The following is a 21152-nucleotide window of genomic DNA, read 5'->3' as shown; positions in this document are numbered from 1 at the left end:
TAACAATATGAATAAAATCAAGTAAATTAAAGAAATATAACATGAAAATGTACAAAATAAAATAAAAATGAAATGAAATAGAAAAATAAAATAGGATATCAGTTTTATAATAGAAAAAAGTACCACAGACGGAAATACACACAAACAAAGATACACACGGTCACTAAAACTGAGAGAGAGAGAGAGAGAGAGAGAGAGAGAGAGAGAGAGAGAGAGAGAGAGAGAGAGAGAGAGAGAGAGTAACCATCTCAAGCTTCCCGAATACTTGCTTCTCAGGTACTGCGATCGCACGTACTCATATTTGCTCTAAATGCCACACAGAATTTTAAATAAATTAAAACCAATCAAACAAAGATACACGTCAACACACATGGTTGGCATAAAGGCGTCGTTCTCAAGAAGACTAATCAGAAATGAAGAATAAAAAACAAAATGGGTTACGTTAATTTCTCGAACGTTTATCTAATTACAATCAAAGAAACTATGTACAGTGTTTGTTACAATACAAAACATCCACGAGCCCACCAAACCGACTGTTCTTTACAGTGAACAGACAAATAATAATGACACAATGAAGACACTGTCTGGTGTTAGTTGTTAGCTTTCAAAAGAGGTTGAATGCAAAAATCGACAATGGTAGCCTATCATCACCGGGTTATGAAGCTATATATAGGCAAAGAAACTACAATGGGAATGTACAGTGTTTGATATAGGTAGGACATCAGCCTATACAAGGCTTTTGCTGATTTACTAAAATATGCGATGTGTGGCACACAACCACCTCCATGTGAAAAAAAAGTATCATGTATTTCCCTCTGCACCCCCGACCCCCCACCCCCCCCCCCCCACCCCACCCCCCAGGGGCGGATCCAGGGGGTGTTTCCCAGACCCCCCCCCTCCCAGCCTACAAATAAAAAACATAAAAATAGAAGAAATAAATAAATTTGAAAATAAAGAAAAACTGATGCTCAGATTGCTCCATTTTCCTTGATTTTTTAATCAACATTTTCCGGGGGGGGGGGGGGGGGCATGCCCCCGGCGGGACCCCTCTAAGAGCCGGTCTTACTCTTCTAAGTGACGGTTTTGGAAAGTAGTTGGGTAATTTGTTGGCTCAGGTTGCACCAGATCGGTCAATTGTCCTTGTTTTGATCCAAATTTGGCTTCTTAAATGTACTTTTTGGAAGGGAATTAGGGAAAGTTTCTTGGCTCCTTGTTTTTATCAACATTTTCCGGGGGGCATGCCCTAGGACCCCCCTAGCAGGTATGAAAGCTTCGCGCCCTCAACTAAACGCTTCGCGGCGTCTATTTGTCCATAAAAGAAATGTGGAAACCCCCCCTTTAAAATGATGTGATCCGCCCCTGCCCCCTCCCCCAACCTTGCACCATTAAGTTCAGCGAAATGCTTTCTAATTCTAGTTTGTGTTTCTTGTCACTACAATGAGAGTTACACAGGACGGGTCAATGCATTGAATAGGAGACTCCGAGAGAATTAATACATTTTAGAAGAACCATCATTGCAGTGTTCCCGTTGTGGTGGCAGTTTAGTTAGTTACTTTTTTTGTGAATGGTGGGGGGGGGGGGGGGTGAGTGGGGGTTTATTCTTGCAGGTCTTGCGGTTACAATTGACGAACAACCTTACGAGAAAGACCCCACGACAACAAAAGTGTTGACTGTCCAAGAAAAATCTGTTGTAGAAATTGTGGAACGTTTATTTTATTTTTGATGTGTCATTTCCAACTGATTTCCTCTGTGTGTCCAAAAGAACTCTCGGCATCTTCAGTTTGGGCAGTGTTGTTTGGGTATGCCACGCCAAAACCTGAAAACAAAAGTCACACACAGACACACACACACGCGCGCGCAAGCACACAAACACGCACACGCACACATACAAATACACACGCATAATTGTTTTGCTTCCAGAATAAACATACTAACGTCTCTTTATTAACAGCTATTGTGTTTTCAGCGTAGCAATAGGGTCCGATATTTAGACGAGACAAGTATAATGCCGACGAGTCGAAGACGAGTCGCATTATACTTGTTCGAGTCTAAATATCGGACCCTATTGCTACGCTGAAAATACAATAGCGATTATATAGCTGTTCTGACCTTGATTTGTTGTTCCAAACTTACAAAATTATATATAGCTATTCTGATGGACACGTGGGGGAATTCGGGGGCTGTGATTGGATGGTCTCAACATCATCATCAAAGCATAATGCTACGGAAGTCGGCCATTTTTGCCAATATCCAAAAGCATATTGGCAATAACAAAGACGCATGGTTCCGGTTTACCCATCTGTACCACAGGTTGTTTCAATCGACAACAGCATACACTGACAACTTGAAATTCTTCTCGGGAATGTTTTTCAGCTTTACAAATGTCGATAGCATACCCTTTTCTGCTAACTTCCCGATGAAACAGGACTAAACCAACTATTTTATGTCCCTAAACACCACAAAATACCCAAAGTCGAAAGATGTAGGCCTAGTTCAAACAGGGGGGTAAAACGGAACAGCCGTTTTTGTTTGCCTGTGTGAGCTCAGTTGCCGACTGAGACAAACTTTCGCATTCGGTTTTTCTTACCTGGTAACTTCACACTGAATACCCCACTTCCCCTCTGAAGTATTGATGATCGACCCATGGCACTAACATTCATGTAGTCGTTTATAACTGAGGTTGAAAAATTCGCTTCATGACGAGACAAGTATAAATGCCATTCACCCAAACTGAAAACTTCGCTGCCGTCTGCTCGCGTTGTACGGATTAGCTGTTCTCTTCTCCTCCCCTTGTTGCATCCTAGTTCTTCAGTTGTTTCTAGTTTTCCGTTGATGTTGTGTTTTGGTCTTCTTTATAAGTAGTCTTGTTCAAAATTAAAAAAACTCAAACTTCTTTTTGTTGCATACGAATGAACTTATACAAATCTGTTTAACAGCTGTATTGTCAAATCGAGTTTTTTTCCAAAGTCAGTGTGGCGCCTGCGCAAAACTAATGCGCATAAGAAACGGCGTCTGCTATCAAAACCTGAGATCAACGCATCGACGCAAAAACTGTCATTTTGTAAGTTTGGAACAACAAATCAAGGTCAGAACAGCTATATAATCGCTATTGTGTTTTCAGCGTAGCAATAGGGTCCGATATTTAGACTCGAACAAGTATAATGCGACTCGTCTTTGACTCGTCGGCATTATACTTGTCTCGTCTAAATATCGGACCCTATTGCTACGCTGAAAACACAACAGCTGTTAATGTTATACATGTCTCCTTATGTTATGGATGGGTCGGTAATATGAGTGGTCGTGTGCGTGTGTGTGTGTGTGTGTGTGTGTGTGTGTGTGTGTGTGTGTGTGTGTGCGTGTGTGTGTCAGTGTGTGTGTGTGCGCGCGCGCGTACGAGTGTTTGTGCGCGCGCGTGCGTACGAGCGTCCATGCCTGCGTTAGTGCCGCGCCGTGCATGGTTAAAATCACACCCTATATACATAAGGGGCTCCGCTCACATATGTAACTTCAGCACTACCGACGACGCACTGCAGATTATCCCAGCCCGCAACACGTTGCATGAAAGGAAAACAGGCCAAGTAGCCTACTCGTCATAATTCCTATCACGGCATAACTAATAGGCAGTGCGTCGTCTGTGCCGCTGAAACTGCGCAGGTATATTCTGCCCACAAGAAAGCCTTCCCGTCAACTAAAATAAAAACCCGTGCCGAAGCTTACGCCGGTTGGTTACCTTTGAGCAATTGGCATCGGGTTGTAGCGTAAAATCACTTCGTGTGACTTTGAGACTGTGCAGGAAATGATCCTCCAAGAAGCCCCGTTCAACGCTGATGGAGAATTCAGCCTTGGGGTGTTTGAGCAGGTAATCGAGGTCCACGGAGAAGGCGGCCATGTCTAGCGGGAACTCTCTCGCGCCGCCCCACTGTCCCTGCCAGCCTGCTATCTGCAAACAATGAATGAATGGATGGATGGATGGATGAACAAATGAATGAATGAATGAATGTATGAATGAATGGATGGATGGATCGATGAACGAATGAATGGATGGATGGATGGATGAACGAATGAATGAATGTAATGATGGATCGATGAACGAAAGAATGGATGGCTGAATATAGGGGTTGATGGATGAACGAATGTATGAATGAATGAATGAATGAATGGATGGATGGATGGATGAACGAATGAATGGAGGGATGGATCGATGAATGGATGAATGAATGGAGGGATGAACGAATAAATAAATGAATGAAGAGATGGATGGATGAACGAATGAATGAATGGATGGATGCATGGATGGATGAACGAATGAATGAATGTAGGGATGGATGAATTGATGAATGAATGAATGCATTGATGAATGAATGAATGAACAAATGAACGAACGAACGAACGGACGAACGAACAAACGAACGCATGCATGCATAATTGTACGGATGTATGCATGAATGAATGAATGAACGAACGAACGGAAGAACGAACGAACGTACGGACGCATGCACGCATAATTGTATGGATGGATGAATGAACGAACGAACGAACGAACGAATGCATGAATCATGGGATGCATGAATGAATGAATGAATGGAGGAGAAGAAGAAGAAGAAATTATGCATGAAGTTTCATTTGTTCAGGGGCATCAGTTATAGATTAAGAGCAGGGGGGGGGGGGGGGGGGGGGGGGGCCAAAAATGTCTATAGTTCTGTACGAGTAACATCAATAATTATAGTGTATAGTATTTGAGTAAAGTGGGTGCTTGCTTTGTCACATTGTGGCAACATGTTTTTCCTGGGAAAGCACACGAAGAAATGGATGTTTCACATGTAGTTTCATATCATCCTCAGTAAGTCACAGGCAGACGGAAATCAGACTTTGGCCAACTGATTTGTAAGGGATATCTACACGTGGTGAGTAAGTTCTATTGATGTCATGGCTGATCGTCTTCCATTATAAAACAAAACAAAAAACACCCAGAAATGCAGCGCACTTAAAAGCATTTAAAAATGTTTACGGTTGTTATCGAATCTGATTAAAGGCACAGTAAGCCTCCCGTAAACCATCACATATACTGTCAGGCTTTTACACACAGTACAAACACCCTTCCATTTGAACGCTCACCAAACGGGAACATCCTAGGTGCCCTACGTAAAGAGCGAGCAATTTTTAAAGAATTGATTTTGCAGATTGTCTCCGACACTTTTTGGACCCATCCGGAACTCAGGTCAAAAATGAGTAACGTCCCTTCGGGTCTCATTCTATCGATGTAAACTGGCGATACCCGTGGATCGATGATTATCAGAATGTTTTTGGACCGTGGTGCGTTTTTGTGCTAGACCTAACTTTTAAAATTTAAATAATTAAATAACAGCTTGTTACACAAACATTCTTTAATCATAAAAGAATTCTTTTTTCATCAAGACAAGATCAGTACAATTCGAAGTTGTGAAAGTTTGAAAAAAGAAATGCCCGGAAGCAGGGTCACGCAAGGGTCGTAGCAGACGACGGTTTAATAATATGCATATCGCCAGTTCCTCTCAACAGTCAAAAGCCATCGCTAGAGTTCTTGTGAACCACAGCCGTTTGTTTGGTGCATAAAAACATGCTATTGCAGATAAGCTCACATCGAGTCGCATTCAAATGACTAACTGACGACTACATTGTGAAAAAGGGAAACTGGATCACACGGGTTCACGATGGCTCAGTGGTAAGATAAACCACGCAAAAATAAATTCTTTGAAAATTGTTCGCTCTTTACGGAGGGCACCTAGGATGTTCTCAATCGGTGAGTGTTTAAATGAAAGGGTGTTTGTACTGTGTGTAAAAGCCTGACCGTATCTGTGATGGTTTACAGGAGGCTTACTGTGCCTTTAAGCTCGTCCGAGTTGGTCGCGTCATCCGGTCACGTGGATGTACGCGCGTGCGCGGCGCGGCTTCCATCTAGCACTCTAGTCCCGCCATTCTGGATCTGGATGCTGCTCTTGGTGTAGGTCGTGGGGAATACGTCACAAGAGCCGACTTCGGCCGTTTTGTGACGCCAGTTAAGCCACATTGTGTGGTCTTCATTGTTTAATGCACATCAGTGTGTCTAAAAACTTGTGAAGCTTTGCACACAACAACGGAAACCGTCGAGTGTTTTCATGTGTGTTATCACGGTGTGTCAACCATTTCCGTTCATCCACCGGATGTTTCCGTTCCTCCACAGGATGTTTCCGTTCATCCACAGGATGTTTCCGTTCATCCACAGGATGTTTCCGTTCATCCACCGGATGTTTCCGTTCATCCACAGGATGTTTCCGTTCATCCACCGGATGTTTCCGTTCATCCACCGGATGTTTCCGTTCATCAAACGGATGTTTCCGTTCATCCACCGGATGTTTCCGTTCATCCACAGGATGTTTTCGTTCATCCACAAAGGATGTTTCCGTTCATCCACCGGATGTTTCCGTTCATCCACCGGATGTTTCCGTTCATAAAGCCTCATTTTCGGCACTTGCTTGGGGAAAAAACGTGGCGGTTAGTCGTGTGGGCAGCGCGCTTTTGTGTCATTGTAAGAATAAGGTAGCTAATTGGTTGGGCTATGTGTGCGGCAAGTACCAAGGTGCTAGTAATTCGTATGATAACACACGCGGGCCGAACGTGGCAGAATTGCCTGATTTCTTAAAAAAAACCATTTTCTTGTTTTTCTCGCTCTGTTATCGAATCTGACCCCTGATTTGCACATGATCACCAAAACCATTGCCTGTTACGACATTTCGCTTGAACAGAAGTTTATAGGAACCCATGGCTTTTGTACAATCACTTGTTTTTTTGAAAACATGCAGATTCCGTTCATACACTATGTTTCCGTTCATACAAAAGTGCATGTTTCCGTTCGTACGAAAAGCGTTTCCGTTCATACACATTCGTTAGATCAGAGTGAAACAGGCCCCCACTACAAGTTCTGTGTGTTCCAATGGTCGTCAGATAGCACAAAGTACGAATGCGTGTGATATTGGACCTATGTGAACCAAAAGATGAATTGAATTTGCAAAAAATAGTTTTGTGTCCGTTCGTACTGATTTTGACGAAAAAATGTGTCCGTTCGTACCACTTTCATCAAATTGTTTCCGTTCGTAATCGTTTTATGACGTTCGTGATTTTGGTAGAACGCTTGTGCAATTAGCATTTTAATACCCCTAATTCGACTTATGTATTACCCATAATTCATGTTGTTCATGAGTGCAACAACACGCGACTGTGGCTTTTCTGGCGCAATACCATCCCTGTTTGAAGAGCAAACATTTTGATAAGTGTCGCTTTGTCCAGTTTCCTGGACACAATGTCATTTCAAAGATCTGAACTTATGTGAAACCTGTTCAAAATATGTACTCTTTATTTCTTTAAATTTCAGATGTGCCACTGAGAAAAAAAGCAGATGCTGTGTGCTAAAATCGTTATAATCAGCTGAAAGGTCAACACACTTTTAAATGTATCTTTCGAAATGCAATTTAACCTTCGCCGGTGGTCGTGGGTCCGTGTGGACCGAGAAGGGTGTTTAATTGCAAACATCTCTTAAACGAGTTAGAATTTTTTAATGAGCTTTTAAGAATGCCTCAGGCACCTAAAAAGCTCTTATGTCCTAAGAAAAAGATCATTACATTTCAGCGAGAAGTAATTAAAAAAAAAAAAGGTCAAATTTTAGACTACACACGGAAGACATCGTGGGTGTGACAGTGCGGCCTCAACTTTTACAAAGTCGGATATGACGTCACCAAAGGCATTTATAAAAAAAAAATGGAAAAAAGTCTGGGGATATCATACTCGGAAACCCTCATGTAAAATTTCATGAAGACCGGTCCAGTAGTTTTATCTGAATCGCTCTACACATACGCACATACACAGACACACAGACACACACAGACAGACACAGACAGACACAGACAGACACACACACACACACACACACACACACACACACACACACACACACACACCACGACCCTCGTTTTGATTCCCCATCTATGTTAAAACATTTAGTCAAAACTGGACTAAATGTAAAAAGGACTGATAGAGCCTGGATAATGTTTGTCTTGATTTGTCTAAATTCTGCTCATGCTTATCACAGGTGAAGCAAATGGCATGATAGGAGTAAATACAAATGCACATGTCATATATTTCAGTCTTAGTTGCAGTGCTGCAAAGCAAGCAAAACTGCATAAATAATATTTGTTCTTATCAAAACACCCAGAAAGATCCGTCACCAAACACATTACTGAAAAGCGTACGAACGGAAACAATTTAATGAAAGTAGTACGAACGGACACATTTTTTCGTCAAAATCAGTACAAACGGACACAAAACTGTTTTTTTGCAAATTCAATTCATCTTATGGTTCACATAGGTCCAATATCACACGCATTCGTACTTTGTGCTATCTGACGACCATTGGAACACACAGAACTTGTAGTGGGGGCCTGTTTCACTCTGATCTAATGAATGTGTAGGAACGGAAACGCTTTTCGTACGAACGGAAACATGCACTTTTGTATGAACGGAAACATAGTGTATGAACGGAATCTGAAGTGATTGTACAAAAGCCATGGGTTTCTATAACTTGAACTTCTGTTCAAGCGAAATATCGTAACAGGCAATGGTTTTGGTGATCATGTGCAAATCAGGGGTCAGATTCGATAACAGAGCGAGAAAAACAAGAAAGTGTAAAAACAAAAATCAGGCAATTCTGCCACGTTCGGCCCGCGTGTGTTATCATACGAATTACTAGCACCTTGGTACTTATCGTACACATAGCCCAACCAATTAGCTACCTTATTCTTGCAATATCACAAAAGCGCGCTACCCACACGACTAACCGCCACGTTTTTTCCCCAAGCAAGTGCCGAAAATGAGGCTGTATGAACGGAAACATCCCGGTGGATGAACGGAAACAGTTGACACACCGCGTGTATGCCACGTAAAGATAATAAAGAATACCAGGCGACACTCCAGCGACACACTCACTCGCTGTTGCCTACCTTCCCGTTTTTGCAGACGGGCCCTTCGTAATATGCGCCACCAACCATACCAACCAGCCACACTGACACCACCTTTGTCCAGCGTACCTACCAGAACAATAATGAGAACAAAGATATACATATGGTCTAGTTTCCCGCTAATATGTAAATATATTATATCTATCTATGCTCCGCTAATATAATTATATCCTTGAGCATGGTTCCAAATATCATATTTGCATATGTATCAAGATAATGCAATTGAATTGACTTTTTGTTCAAAGCAAATCTAAATGCAATAGCGCACATTTGCACGCCCCCCGAAGACATTCAACGATAAGGGGGTAGACCTACCTAGAGTTGGGTGTATTGTTGTTTATTTTTGCTACATAGTAACATCTCAGTGGATTTTGATGGGATTTGGTGGGCATCTATGTCAGTTATGTAGCTTTTCAGGAAAATAATTGGTTAGCTGATAGATTTTCAGAAACATGAGAAGAAAAAAAAAGATAATAATTCGATTTTGCGAACAAAACAATTTTGGTATCATTGTTTACTCAATATTTCTTACACTTTTTATCCCTGAAAGCTGTACTTTGGAAAAGTGATGAAAAGCAAGTTTACCTGGAGCCTGAACTAGGGATAAGCAGGTATGTGGCTTATTACCAGTAAACGCCATGTACACAATTTAATAATAATAAAAAAAATCTCCCCTTAGTATTAATTATGATATTTTTGATCAGTCCGTTTGATTACAGTTTGGCTAGTTTAGGATCCAGCTATGGGTAAAATCTATTTCTAGTACAAATTACAAGGCTCTAGCATGAAAACTGAGAAAGCTGTGGTGTAAAAACACACTGAAAAGTGGCGTTTTCAGAGAAAATCTGCAACCTAAAAATGAAATAAAGAGTAAAATGGGATCGGATTTTGGGTTTCAGGGTTGATACACACCTGCTTAGAACCCTCATATCTCCAGTTTGGATTGGAATTGATTGAAATTTAAAACTGTAAATGAAAACAGAGATTTAGCTTTCCAATGATGCCACACACTAATAGGTTTAAAAAAAAACACATTTTTTTTCCAACTCTAGGTAGGTTAAGAGTTACCATGTGATGTTTCAATGTTCTACACGTGACCACAAAAAGCAGCTGTCACGCCCTCTATTAAGACGTCCAATAATACGAGTTGTTATGTGCTTTTTCATTGGTCGATAAATTGACCAACATACATTCACCCTTCACACTGAAGACTGCGAATAAAGACTGACATTCAACAATAGGAGTTACCATGTTATGTTTCATTATTCTACAAACGTGATTAAAATACACCTGGCATAGTAGGAGACGAGAACATCTCAAAGATCAAAGCTGCGATGTGATCTTTTGGATTTGTTGATGTTGTTTTCAATAAGAATTTATTCAAAAATAAGTATCATGAAACAATAACATACAAACACCATGAAGTCAAGCAATAGCCCTTACGTGGCCCACTCGAATACATTACATGGCACAAATAAACATGATGGTGCACGTGACCACATTAACATGCCATGAAAATAAAGTACCAAGGAAATAAACGCCTGCCCCTTCCTGGCCTTTTTTTGGTGTACTATATAAACGTTCCTTAAATACAAGTAACCTTACATTTTGATATTAATGGGCGAAGTATAATTCACGAAGCTCGCTACACTGACATTTGGCTCTGACATTTCGCTAAAAGGACTTGACGAAGCTCGCTACACTGACATTTGGCTCTGACATTTCGCTAAAAGGACTTGACGAAGCTCGCTACACTGACATTTGGCTCTGACATTTCGCTAAAAGGACTTGACGAAGCTCGCTACACTGACATTTGGCTCTGACATTTCGCTAAAAGGACTTCACAAAGCTCGCTACACTGACATTTGGCTCTGACATTTCGCTAAAAAGACTTCACGAAGTCTTCGCTGGAAAAAAAATCATAACAAAAATGCCACTGCATTAAAAAGAAGAAGCAAGGCCCCTACTTACAGCTTCAAAAACTAGGAGGTCATAAGTGTTGTCGTCATCGGCAAAGTACACGCCACCGGCGCTGTGCGGACCAGGAATGACGCACTGACGCAGCCACGTCAGCGCCGCGTTTCGTTGTGCCACGCCTCGATGTTTTGTTTCGTAGTTGTCTGTCGCAAAGATATGCGTCACGCTCGGTCCTTGGCATCCTCGCAGTATATCTGCCACCTGTTGGAGTAATTCGGAGAAGACAGGGTAATTGAAAGCATAACGGACTCGGTGACATAATGGTCAGGTGTGAAGACATTGTAGGAGGTAAAAGTATAACGGCTTACTAGCGCCAAAACCACATCGTTAAAATGTTCACGTGAAAGTTATAATTTTCCATTCATCAGTTAAAATTACTAATTTTCTTTCTCAGATACTGTTTATTTTCAGTTTGGGCTCAGGTTATCCGTCTGGAAGTGAGCCCTAACTGCGGTGGGGGGGGGGGGGGGGGGGCAGTGTGGGATCGGTGTCACTGCCTAGTTTTGATATTTTGACAATTAAGTTACTTAAGTTTTGAGTTTTCAAGCTAAAGTCCATTTCCATAGGCCAGGGTGGGAGAGAATGTTTCACCAACATTTCCACGAATTTTATTGAAAAATGCGGTTGCCACAGTACCGCTTCAACGATTCTTAAAAGCCGGATGTGACATCTTCAAACGTTGCTCTTCACGAAACGAAATCAAAGCGTTCGGGGATATTATTTGGAAGAATTCAAATACACAGTTTCAACTGTCCAGTAATTTTCTCGGAATCGCTGAACACACACACACACACACACACACACACACACACACACACACACACATCGCCTTCGTCTCGATTCCTATTCTATAGGGATACATTAATTTTAGTCTGTTATTAGCTGAATGTAAAAAGGAGATACAGTAAATAAAAAATAAAAACTTGATTGAATGCAAAAAGAACAGGAATAAGACTTTGAATTGTGATAACAAAAGCAATATCTAAATCGTGGGAAACATTTCCTTCGAGAGATGTGTGACAAAGCAATAAATAGTAGTAAATGTAGTTAGTAGATTAAAGTTAAATAGTCCTTTGTGTGTGTTAGTATGTGAGATTCTGTTGTATTATTATTATATAAACGACAAATGTAATTTTGTGTGGTTTGTTTATCTCTCTATATATATACGACTAGTGTCTGTCTGTCTGTCTGTCTGTCTGTCTGTTCGCGATGCACGGCCAAAGTTCTCGGTGGATCTTTTTCAAATTTGGACACCGTATTCAGCTACACCCCGGACACAACCTCATCGATGAGATATTTCAACACGTGCTCTGAGCGCGCAGCGCTGTGCGCGCTGAACAATTTTTTGTTGTTGTTGTCGGGATCCACTACCAGTAACTCTTCCTTATCTTCTCCAGTGTTTTCAGCCGCGATTATCTCCCTTCCTCCGTGTGGCGTCAATCCATATTCCCGTTACTACGTTACTATTTTTAGAAGGTCACTGCACGTTACTATTTTTAGAAGGTCTCCAGTGTTTTGCGAAGCCGGCGTACACCCGGCAGAGCCGGGTCCCAGGCGCAGCCTGGTATTCGGCTCTACTTCTTCCCGGCGAAGCCGGTACCCGGCGAAGCGGGTAATCATCTAGTTTATACATATATTTATAATTTTAAAGTTAAAGATAGTAATTTATAAAGGTTGTAGAGTTCAACGTGAGACAAAGAACAGTAAACCTATAGACCTAGTTCTATTAGTAAGACAAGTTTTGAAGTGTTGCCAGAAGCAGTTTCCAGCCCTCGGCACCCAGTGACCTCGATACCAAATGCTGGAAGAGCCTACGTCACAAGACTAGTACACGCGCATCGGCATGCCATCAAAGGGATACACTCTTTGATGCCATTCACAACAAGCCGCCGGTGTCTGGAACTATGCCACGAACAGCAACAGTGCATCGCTCACGCGCTGAAGACTGACTGACTATTAGGGTTTAACGTCCTCTTAGAACAGTTGGCCTCTATTGGGACAGGTATTGGTAATACGCTGAAGATATGGTGTGATACTTTGACTCGAACAAGCCCGCTGTGGCTGTCTTCTTCGACACACCAGCATTGGGTTTGTCTCGTCAAAGTATCAAAATACGATCATCAGAGACGAGAGATGATGCATGCGTGTCTTCGTGTTTTCCAAGCCCTGAGACTTTCCCTGTGAACGTGGGATCTTTTTCGTGCGCATGTGTGCACACGGGGGTGTTCGGACACCGAAAAGAGTCTGCAGAAAGTTGACTCCGAGAAATAAATCTCTCGCCGAACGTGGGGTTCGACCTCATGCTCATAGCGACCAACTGACCGGATACAAAGCCAGCGCGCTACCAACTGAGCTACTTCCCCGCCCTCGCCGGTGTCTGGAACTATGCCACGAACAGCAACAGTACTAACAGCAACAGTACTAGTGCATCGCTCACGCGCTGCAGAAGAAGCAAGAAGGGATCGCTGCACACGTGCGCGCTTCTCCACACCGCCCGAGAGAGAAAAGACAATCATAACTAGTTTATGCTAAACTCAACTTGTGACTCGAAGTTGAACAAGAATGTAACTTTGAACATTTGTTAGTAACTATAGTAAACAAAGTTGTTAGTCAGTATAGTAACTCTTTGAGTACAGATTGAACCTCGACCCCACCCCATTTTTGGTAAGGACCCGCGATCAGTGAGTGGTTGTAGATTTAGAATTGCTGAAGTTGCAGTAACAGTTAGGTAACGTCCCAAACAAAAACGGAAAGGAATTTTAGACCCACAAATACTGCATTGCGGTAGTTATGTAAAAGTAAAGGCATAAAAGACCTACCTCAGTTTGCCGGGTGTCTTCTTCTTCACCCTGGCAACCCGACTACGTACATCATGATTGAGGTGAATATATTTTGTAATATTTTATAAAGTTTTGTTTTTAGTAAAATGATGTGGACTTTTTCTCAAGTTTTGTGATAATTTGTAAGATTGTGTGGAAGTTTGTCGTCCTTCATCTGTCTATCGTCTATCTAAAAAGAACGAGCTCATTCTCAGTTGATCGACTGGGTTGTCGTGAAAATGGGATGAAAGTAGTTGTAGACTAGAGTAGAAGAAAGAAAGCGAGTGCTGGGTTGTCGTGAACATGTGATGAAAGTAGCGGTAGACTAGAGTAGAAGAAAGAAAGCGAGTGCTGGGTTGTCGTGAACATGTGATGAAAGTAGTTGTAGACTAGAGTAGAAGAACGAAAGCGAGTGCTGGGTTGTCGTGAACATGTGATGAAAGTAGTTGTAGACTAGAGTAGAAGAACGAAAGCGAGTGCTGGGTTGTCGTGAACATGTGATGAAAGTAGTGGTAGACTAGAGTAGAAGAACGAAAGCGAGTGCTGGGTTGTCGTGAACATGTGATGAAAGTAGTGGTAGACTAGAGTAGAAGAACGAAAGCGAGTGCTGGGTTGTCGTGAACATGTGATGAAAGTAGTGGTAGACTAGAGTAGAAGAACGAAAGCGAGTGCTGGGTTGTCGTGAAAATGTGATGAAAGAAGTGGTAGACTAGAGTAGAAGAAAGAAAGCGAGTGCTCGGAAGAAAAGAGAGAAGAACGATGTCAACCCAGATCGGTTATACATTATAGCGAAGACGACCAAGAAATGATCGCAAGAACCACAAAGTCAGCGAGCCTATCCCAAAGACCAACTTGTCTCACACACACACACACACACACACACGCACAGACACACACACACACACATACACACACACACACACACACACACACACAGAGATCCACACATGTTCACACGCACACACACACTACTGCACACACACATACACACAAACACACAAACACACACACACACACACACACACACACACACACACACACACACACACACACACACACACACACACACACACAATCAATGAGTATCGGAATAGACGGCTGATCGAGTGTGTACTTTAGCACTGCATAATCCATAGTCCAGAAAAGAAATTAAGCATTTAATGCATTTTGTTATACAATCTTTACATAAATATAGGTTGTTGCGTTTTTTGAAAGTAGGACTGACTTTAATGCAAAACCGTGCGTTTAACTGTACAACCTATGTGCTAAAAAAGATAAACATGACTTTTTAAGTGCCACAAATGACATACCCCGCTTGAACAGCATAACATAACAGTTTTACGACAAAAACATCTGCTCGGCTATGACATACTTGCTGTTAAAATTTGATTCCCAACCTAAGTGTCTCTGTTGGTATGGATACGACCTGAAACTGCTGCAGAGATGTCTTTGCCGATGTAAAACCTCGTTCTGACCCCAACCTGTTCTCTTTTTTGATGTTAAATTGGGTACGTAATTTGGTTTTATACAAATATTGTACACTTAGGCAAGACAACTCAACGATATGCACAAAAGACAGCTTTCACAATCACGATGGAATTGTATCTGCTTCAATTTACCTCCCCCCCCCCCTTTTTTAAATCAATTTTTCGACCTCATGGACGGCTATAGGTGCAATTAAAAACGATAAACTGGACTTAGTGGATCGTCACAGAATGTCTTCAGTTGTAAGAGAGGATCTTCACAGCTGAAGCACTTACTTGTTTTGAATGGCTGGCTGTGCATGGTCGAAGAATTATTTGTGAACCGTATCCTACAAAAATAATGATCACTGCCGCTTGAATAAACATTTACAGCGGCTGCCATGGGTCTATTCTCTGCACAACTAAATACAAATATCATCAATAAATGTCGCAAATAAACCTGTCCCTGTTCTTGATATTTCAACAAGCTTTCGAAGGTCAAACTGAAGCATACAATGGTGTCACGGTTCTCTCTGTCTGCAAGGTTCGGTACCTTGGACACTGATGTTTTTCAGTAAAGACCCCTCCTTTCTACCACCAACTGTTCTAGAAATGTTCACGGTCGTCAGTGGGAGGTTAAATTATTGCATCTTAAGATAAGATCAGATAAAATAAAACTTTAACGTCCATTTTCATTCCACATAAACATGAAAAGTTTTCTTTTGGCACCACATCGCATTTCTAATTACACAAACACACGATCAGAAAGCATAATCGAATATAAGTACACTACTAAGATCTTAAAAGAGTTTCCTGCATTTGGGACACTGTCCTTGAATTTGACCAAAATACTCACCGTTTGACTTTTTTCATGGTTGTCCTCCACCACAATCCAGTGTACGTGTTGCACGTGCATTACTGTGTAACACAAACGCAGCAAATCCGCCTTTTGGGACACGCGGTTGTACGTCGGTGTGATGACGTAGGCTATGGGCAGTGGATCACCCGGATGGCGGCGTGTCCGCGCAAGACCGGAAGTAAGAGCATTACTTCCGTTGTGAGTGGAGTCAGAGTTCTCACCGTCGGCTGAGAATGGTGTAGTGAAGAGGTTTGTGTCATGTAAAAGTGGTGTGTGATCTTTGAAATCCGTGGCTTGGCAGCGAGTGTTATTGTGCCGTAATCTCTGCGGTCTTGGTGATGATCGAACATGATAATGAGCGCGGAAAAAGACGGAAGCGACCAGAACTGAAAAGAGAAAACAGAAACTCTTGTTGTTGGCTTAATAACAAAATGTATGTTCGTAATGTGACAGGGGAGGCTACCGCTCCTTTCACAGCAGACTCTGCACCCGAGTTGTTGGCCTTTAAAAGTCAACACCAGTGGATTGTAGAGTTCTGTTTGTGATGGGGTCTGGTGGTTTCCGATTGTCTGTATGTTCATGGAAACCTTCGGGTTTGCATAACAGTTTTTATAGGGCTAAGAAATTAGCCCTAACATTTTCAATCCTGTTTGATTGCACTTCGCTTCCCGAGGTGATCGTAGTGTTTCGGCACTCGGTTACATCTGGCGCTTGCGAGCAGGGATGGGACTCGGCATGATATGTTCAGGTAATGGTGTAACCACATGCAACCGAACAACCGTGACATTCTAAAAATAGTAACGTAGTAACGGGAATATGGATTGACGCCACACGAAGGAAGGGAGATAAACGCTGAAAACACTGGAGAAGATAAGGAAGAGTTACTGGGAATGGATCCAGAGAAAAACAGAGAAAAACCAAAATCGGTTCAGCGCTGCGCGCTGAGAGCACGTGTTGAAATATCTCATCGATGAGGTTGTGTCTGGGGTCTCTCTGAATAAGCCCACCAAATTTGAAGCAGATCCATCGAGAACTTTGGCCGTGCATCGCGCACAGACAGACAGACAGACAGACACACAGACAGACAAACACACAGACACTAGTCTATATATATATATACGACTAGTGTCTGTGTGTCTGTGTGTCTGTCTGTCTGTCTGTCCCTGGATATGAAGAGACATTGCTGCGGCTGACGCCATTGCTTCTCATACAGCTACTATATATTTTTATCAGAACTTTTAAAAATACCATTTTATATCCAAGTATCTCTTAACACCATTTTTAATTAGATGAGCGAGAGTGTGCGGGGGGCGGGAGGGTGGTGAACCACTGTACATAAAGGGAAAGTTTGTGTGCGTGCCTGTGTGTGTTCTTAATCTAAGACAAATGTCGCCAATGTTTTTACAGAGTGACGTTAAATAAACGATTTTATCATTTTTATCATCATCTGTCTGAATGTTCTGGCATTTGAGAAGCCATAACAGATAATATAGGGCTAAGAAATAAGCTCTAAAATTCTCAATCCCGTTTGACAGGACTTCGCCTTCAAAGGTGATTGTGGTGAACCGCCACGCTGTCTGTCTCTGTCTCGCGATTCACCCCGGCGAAGCCGGGTATTCCTCTAGTCGTATACTAAAAAAAGGAAAAAGGAAACTGGATCACACGGGTTCACGATGGCTCAGGGGTAAGATAAACCAGGCAAAAATAAATTCTTTGACAATTGCTCGCTCTTTACGGAGGGCACCTAGGATGTTCTCAAGCGGTGAGTGTTTAAATGAAAGGGTGTTTGTAATGTGTGTAACAGCCTGACAGTATCTGTGATGGTTTACGGGAGGCTTTACTGTGCCTTTAACGAATACACAGCCACAACCAGCTAAAACACGAAACAAAAAAACAAAAAAGAAATCAGTCTACTTCGTTTATAACGTCGCCGGATATAACGTCACCCCGTTATATCGTCACCCAAACATCGGTCCCGGCTCAATTCCTTCTTTCCAAGACTATTTTAACCTCGGATATAACGTCACCGGATATAACGTCACCCAGTTATAACGTCACTCATCCATGTCGGTTATAACGTCATATGAATCCCCATATGCAGCAGTTTGCATAGTGAACGACTGTCAAGGCATGTTCATTTCCCCTACACGTGTCACAAGTTTTGTGTATTAACGGTATTCAAGTTGTTCCGTTTTCCCGTTGTTAGAGGCCCAAGGAAACTAGGTTCAAGGCATAATTATTTTTGCTGCATGCGTTTTGTGAGTTCCTGTTCGAGGTTTTTAATCAAAAGAAAAATGTTTTATTTCATTTCATTTCGTTTTGTGAGTTCCTGTTCTATGTTTTTAGTCAGTAATGAAAAATGTTTTATTTCATTTCGCTTTGTGAGTTCCTTACTTAGGTTCCTCACTGTACTAGGTTTTTAATTAAAAGAAAAATGTTGCATATCATTCGTTTTGTGAGTTCCTGTCTTGGTTTTCAATTGAATTTTTTTTTTATTTTTAAAGTTTCATATCGAGCATACATGGTTACTCCTGCGCGAGCGCGTGCGAATGGATCTGTCTACTTCTGTCCTTCAATCACGCATATAAAAAAAAAACTCGATTATTGAAATGACGGTATGAGAAGGTCGAGAGGATGAGAACAGACTACGACGTTTGTTTGTTTTTTGGTCCGTAGAATACTGACTACAACTGCCCACGACGAGGAGGCTGAGCTTCCCTTCAACTGGCCGTTGTCGACAGGCTGAGTAGGTCGCTCAGGCTAAATTGTAAAGGTAAACACTAAGTGCAGTGAACTGACAAATTGAGAAAAGTGATACTGCACTCTTAAAGCACTATTATGACTCTTCTTGGAAAGCCATGGACGTTATATCAAGTGACGTTATAATGATAATAATTAGTACATTAGTAGTCTAACGAGCATAACGTCCCGCTCACTAGATGTGGTGGAGACGGTGGATGGGGGGAAAGGGGGTAACTATGAACCCAAAGTTGTTACTACCAGAACGATTGTGCGTAAAGGTGGGCAGCCACTTTGCTGTTGACGAGAAACTTCTTCGTTAATAATAATAATATAAGTCAAATAGACAGTAATTACGTATAAGGACCCATGAAGTTCTCGTCATTTTTATTTCTTCGGACATCAAGGATAGGTTAAGATCTAGCAGAATATGAATGAACGACAGCCATGTGTGTGTGTGTGTGTGTGTGTGTGTGTGTGTGTGTGTGTGTGTGTGTGTGTGTGTGTGTGTGTGTGTGTCCTTAAAGCTAATAACGTCGGACACTATAATTAAAGACTGAGATTGTCGATGGAACCAGACGGAGCTTGACACTCCAACACTAGCAACCTGTCTCAGAATCAGCATGTAGCCTACAATACTCATTATACTGTACGTTGATACGATGGCCGCAATTTGGGGAAAATTTTGTGTATACAATTTTGTATTCATGATCTAGCCAGGTTTTGGAAATACTCAAAGAAGAGAATAGTCCACAATTCTATATATGAGGAAGTGAATTAAAGATTATTGTAATAAGTTAAGTTTGCACGTTCCATTTCTGCACAGTTTTATTAAAAACAGTCAGTACTTTAGAAAGGGACATAACTCTTGGACTCCGGATATAACATCACCCGCGCGTAAAAGTGACGTTATAACCGATGAACCGGATACAGCGTCACCGCGTATAACGTCGCTCAAAAACATCCCCCGAGGGGTGACGTAATATCCGGAGTCGACTGAGTAACAGGAAAAAGAAAAACAACACACATCGATTTAAAAAAACAAAAAAACCCACAAAAAACTAAAATCATTAAATTTCACCCTCAAAATAATCACAAACCTTTCCGTAAGTCCAAGTAGACAGTTACCAACGTCACAGCGGCAACAAAAACGAGCATTAAAACAATGACAAAGCGAAGTTTTGCCATGAAATTGCATCGAGAAAGCAACATGTTGCACTTGGCGAGATAACCTGTCTGCGCCGCGAGCATGCATGGGTTGCATGGAGTGTTTGGAACAGAACACTAAATGCTGTCGAACCTTTAGCGTCGACGTTGTACGTGCAGTGTAGGGGGGGACCCTGCTGTGGAACACTTAAAGCTTACTTTTCAACGATAGAATCGACCGCAGGGTATCTCAGCGACATCGGTGGCGGCGGAACGGACAGGGGGTGGGTGGGGGAGGTGGGAGCAGAAAGTGTGTATGTGTGTGTGTGTGTGTGTGTGTGTCTGTGTGTGTGTGTGTGTGTGTGTGTGTGTGTGTTGGGTGGGGGGTGGTATCAGCTAGTATACTTACAGGCACAGTACGCCTCCCGTAAACCATCACAGATACTGTCAGGCTTTTACACACAGTACAAACACCCTTCCATTTGAACGCTCACCGAACGGGAACACCCTAGGTGCCAAAGAGCGAGCAATTTTCAAAGAATTAATTTTGCGGATTTTCTGATAACAAAATCGGACTAAAATCTAAATAATGAATTGACAGATTCAGAGGTACATAATAACGTGCTATTGCAGATAAGCTTACAGCGAGTCGCATTCAAATTACAAACTGACGACTACATTGTGAAAAAGGGAAACTGAATCACACGGGTTCACGATGGCTCAGGGGTAAGATAAGTGAAGTCTCGAGGGAGGTGGCGAGATAGTATATAAACAGGCGTCTGAAACTTATACTTTTGTTGATTCTATCTATTTGTATGACTGCGAGAGTGAATCGTGGTGTGGTTAGTTAGCAGTAACTAACCGTTCATAATCACCTTCTGTGATATAGTGAAACGTGACAGTGTGTGTGTGTGTGTGTGTGTGTGTGTGTGTGTGTGTGTGTGTGTGTTCATAAATGATATCCGCAGACGTTTTTTTCCTCTTTATTTTTTACGATAGATGTCTTTGATGACGTCATTTCCGCCTTTTTGTGAAATTTGAGGCGGTACAGTCACGCTCTCAGTTTTGGTTAAAATTGATTGACATTTTGGTCAAGCAATCTTCGAAGAAGCCCGGACAATGG

At 42.0% G+C, this 21152-nt stretch overlaps 1 protein-coding gene across 1 annotated transcript; it reads right to left on the bottom strand.

Annotated features, from left to right (window-relative positions):
- Positions 1-1694: 1694 nt before the first annotated feature.
- LOC138952955 (galactosylgalactosylxylosylprotein 3-beta-glucuronosyltransferase 3-like) lies at positions 1695-20203 on the bottom strand. Its single transcript, XM_070324717.1, has 6 exons — positions 19984-20203; positions 16142-16530; positions 10998-11204; positions 9009-9095; positions 3731-3940; positions 1695-1816 (listed from the first exon to the last, which is right to left on the bottom strand). The coding sequence occupies exons 1-6, from the start codon at positions 20132-20134 to the stop codon at positions 1709-1711; spliced, it is 1152 nt and encodes a 383-aa protein (XP_070180818.1). The 5' UTR covers positions 20135-20203; the 3' UTR covers positions 1695-1708.
- Positions 20204-21152: the final 949 nt, after the last annotated feature.

This window comes from Littorina saxatilis, linkage group LG17, assembly GCF_037325665.1.
Source record: "Littorina saxatilis isolate snail1 linkage group LG17, US_GU_Lsax_2.0, whole genome shotgun sequence".
NCBI lineage: Eukaryota > Metazoa > Mollusca > Gastropoda > Littorinimorpha > Littorinidae > Littorina > Littorina saxatilis.
This window is presented reverse-complemented; position numbering and strand designations above follow the sequence as displayed.

Bases quoted from the DNA above. Each gene is read 5' to 3' on its own strand.
- LOC138952955 (XM_070324717.1), bottom strand. From the start codon at position 20,134: ATGCTCGCGGCGCAGACAGGTTATCTCGCCAAGTGCAACATGTTGCTT. The intron at 16,531-19,983 runs GTTTGTGATTAT...TTCTCTTTTCAG, and splicing joins CTACTTGGACTTACGGAAAG to TTCTGGTCGCTTCCGTCTTT. The intron at 11,205-16,141 runs GTGAGTATTTTG...TTACTCCAACAG, and splicing joins ACCATGAAAAAAGTCAAACG to GTGGCAGATATACTGCGAGG.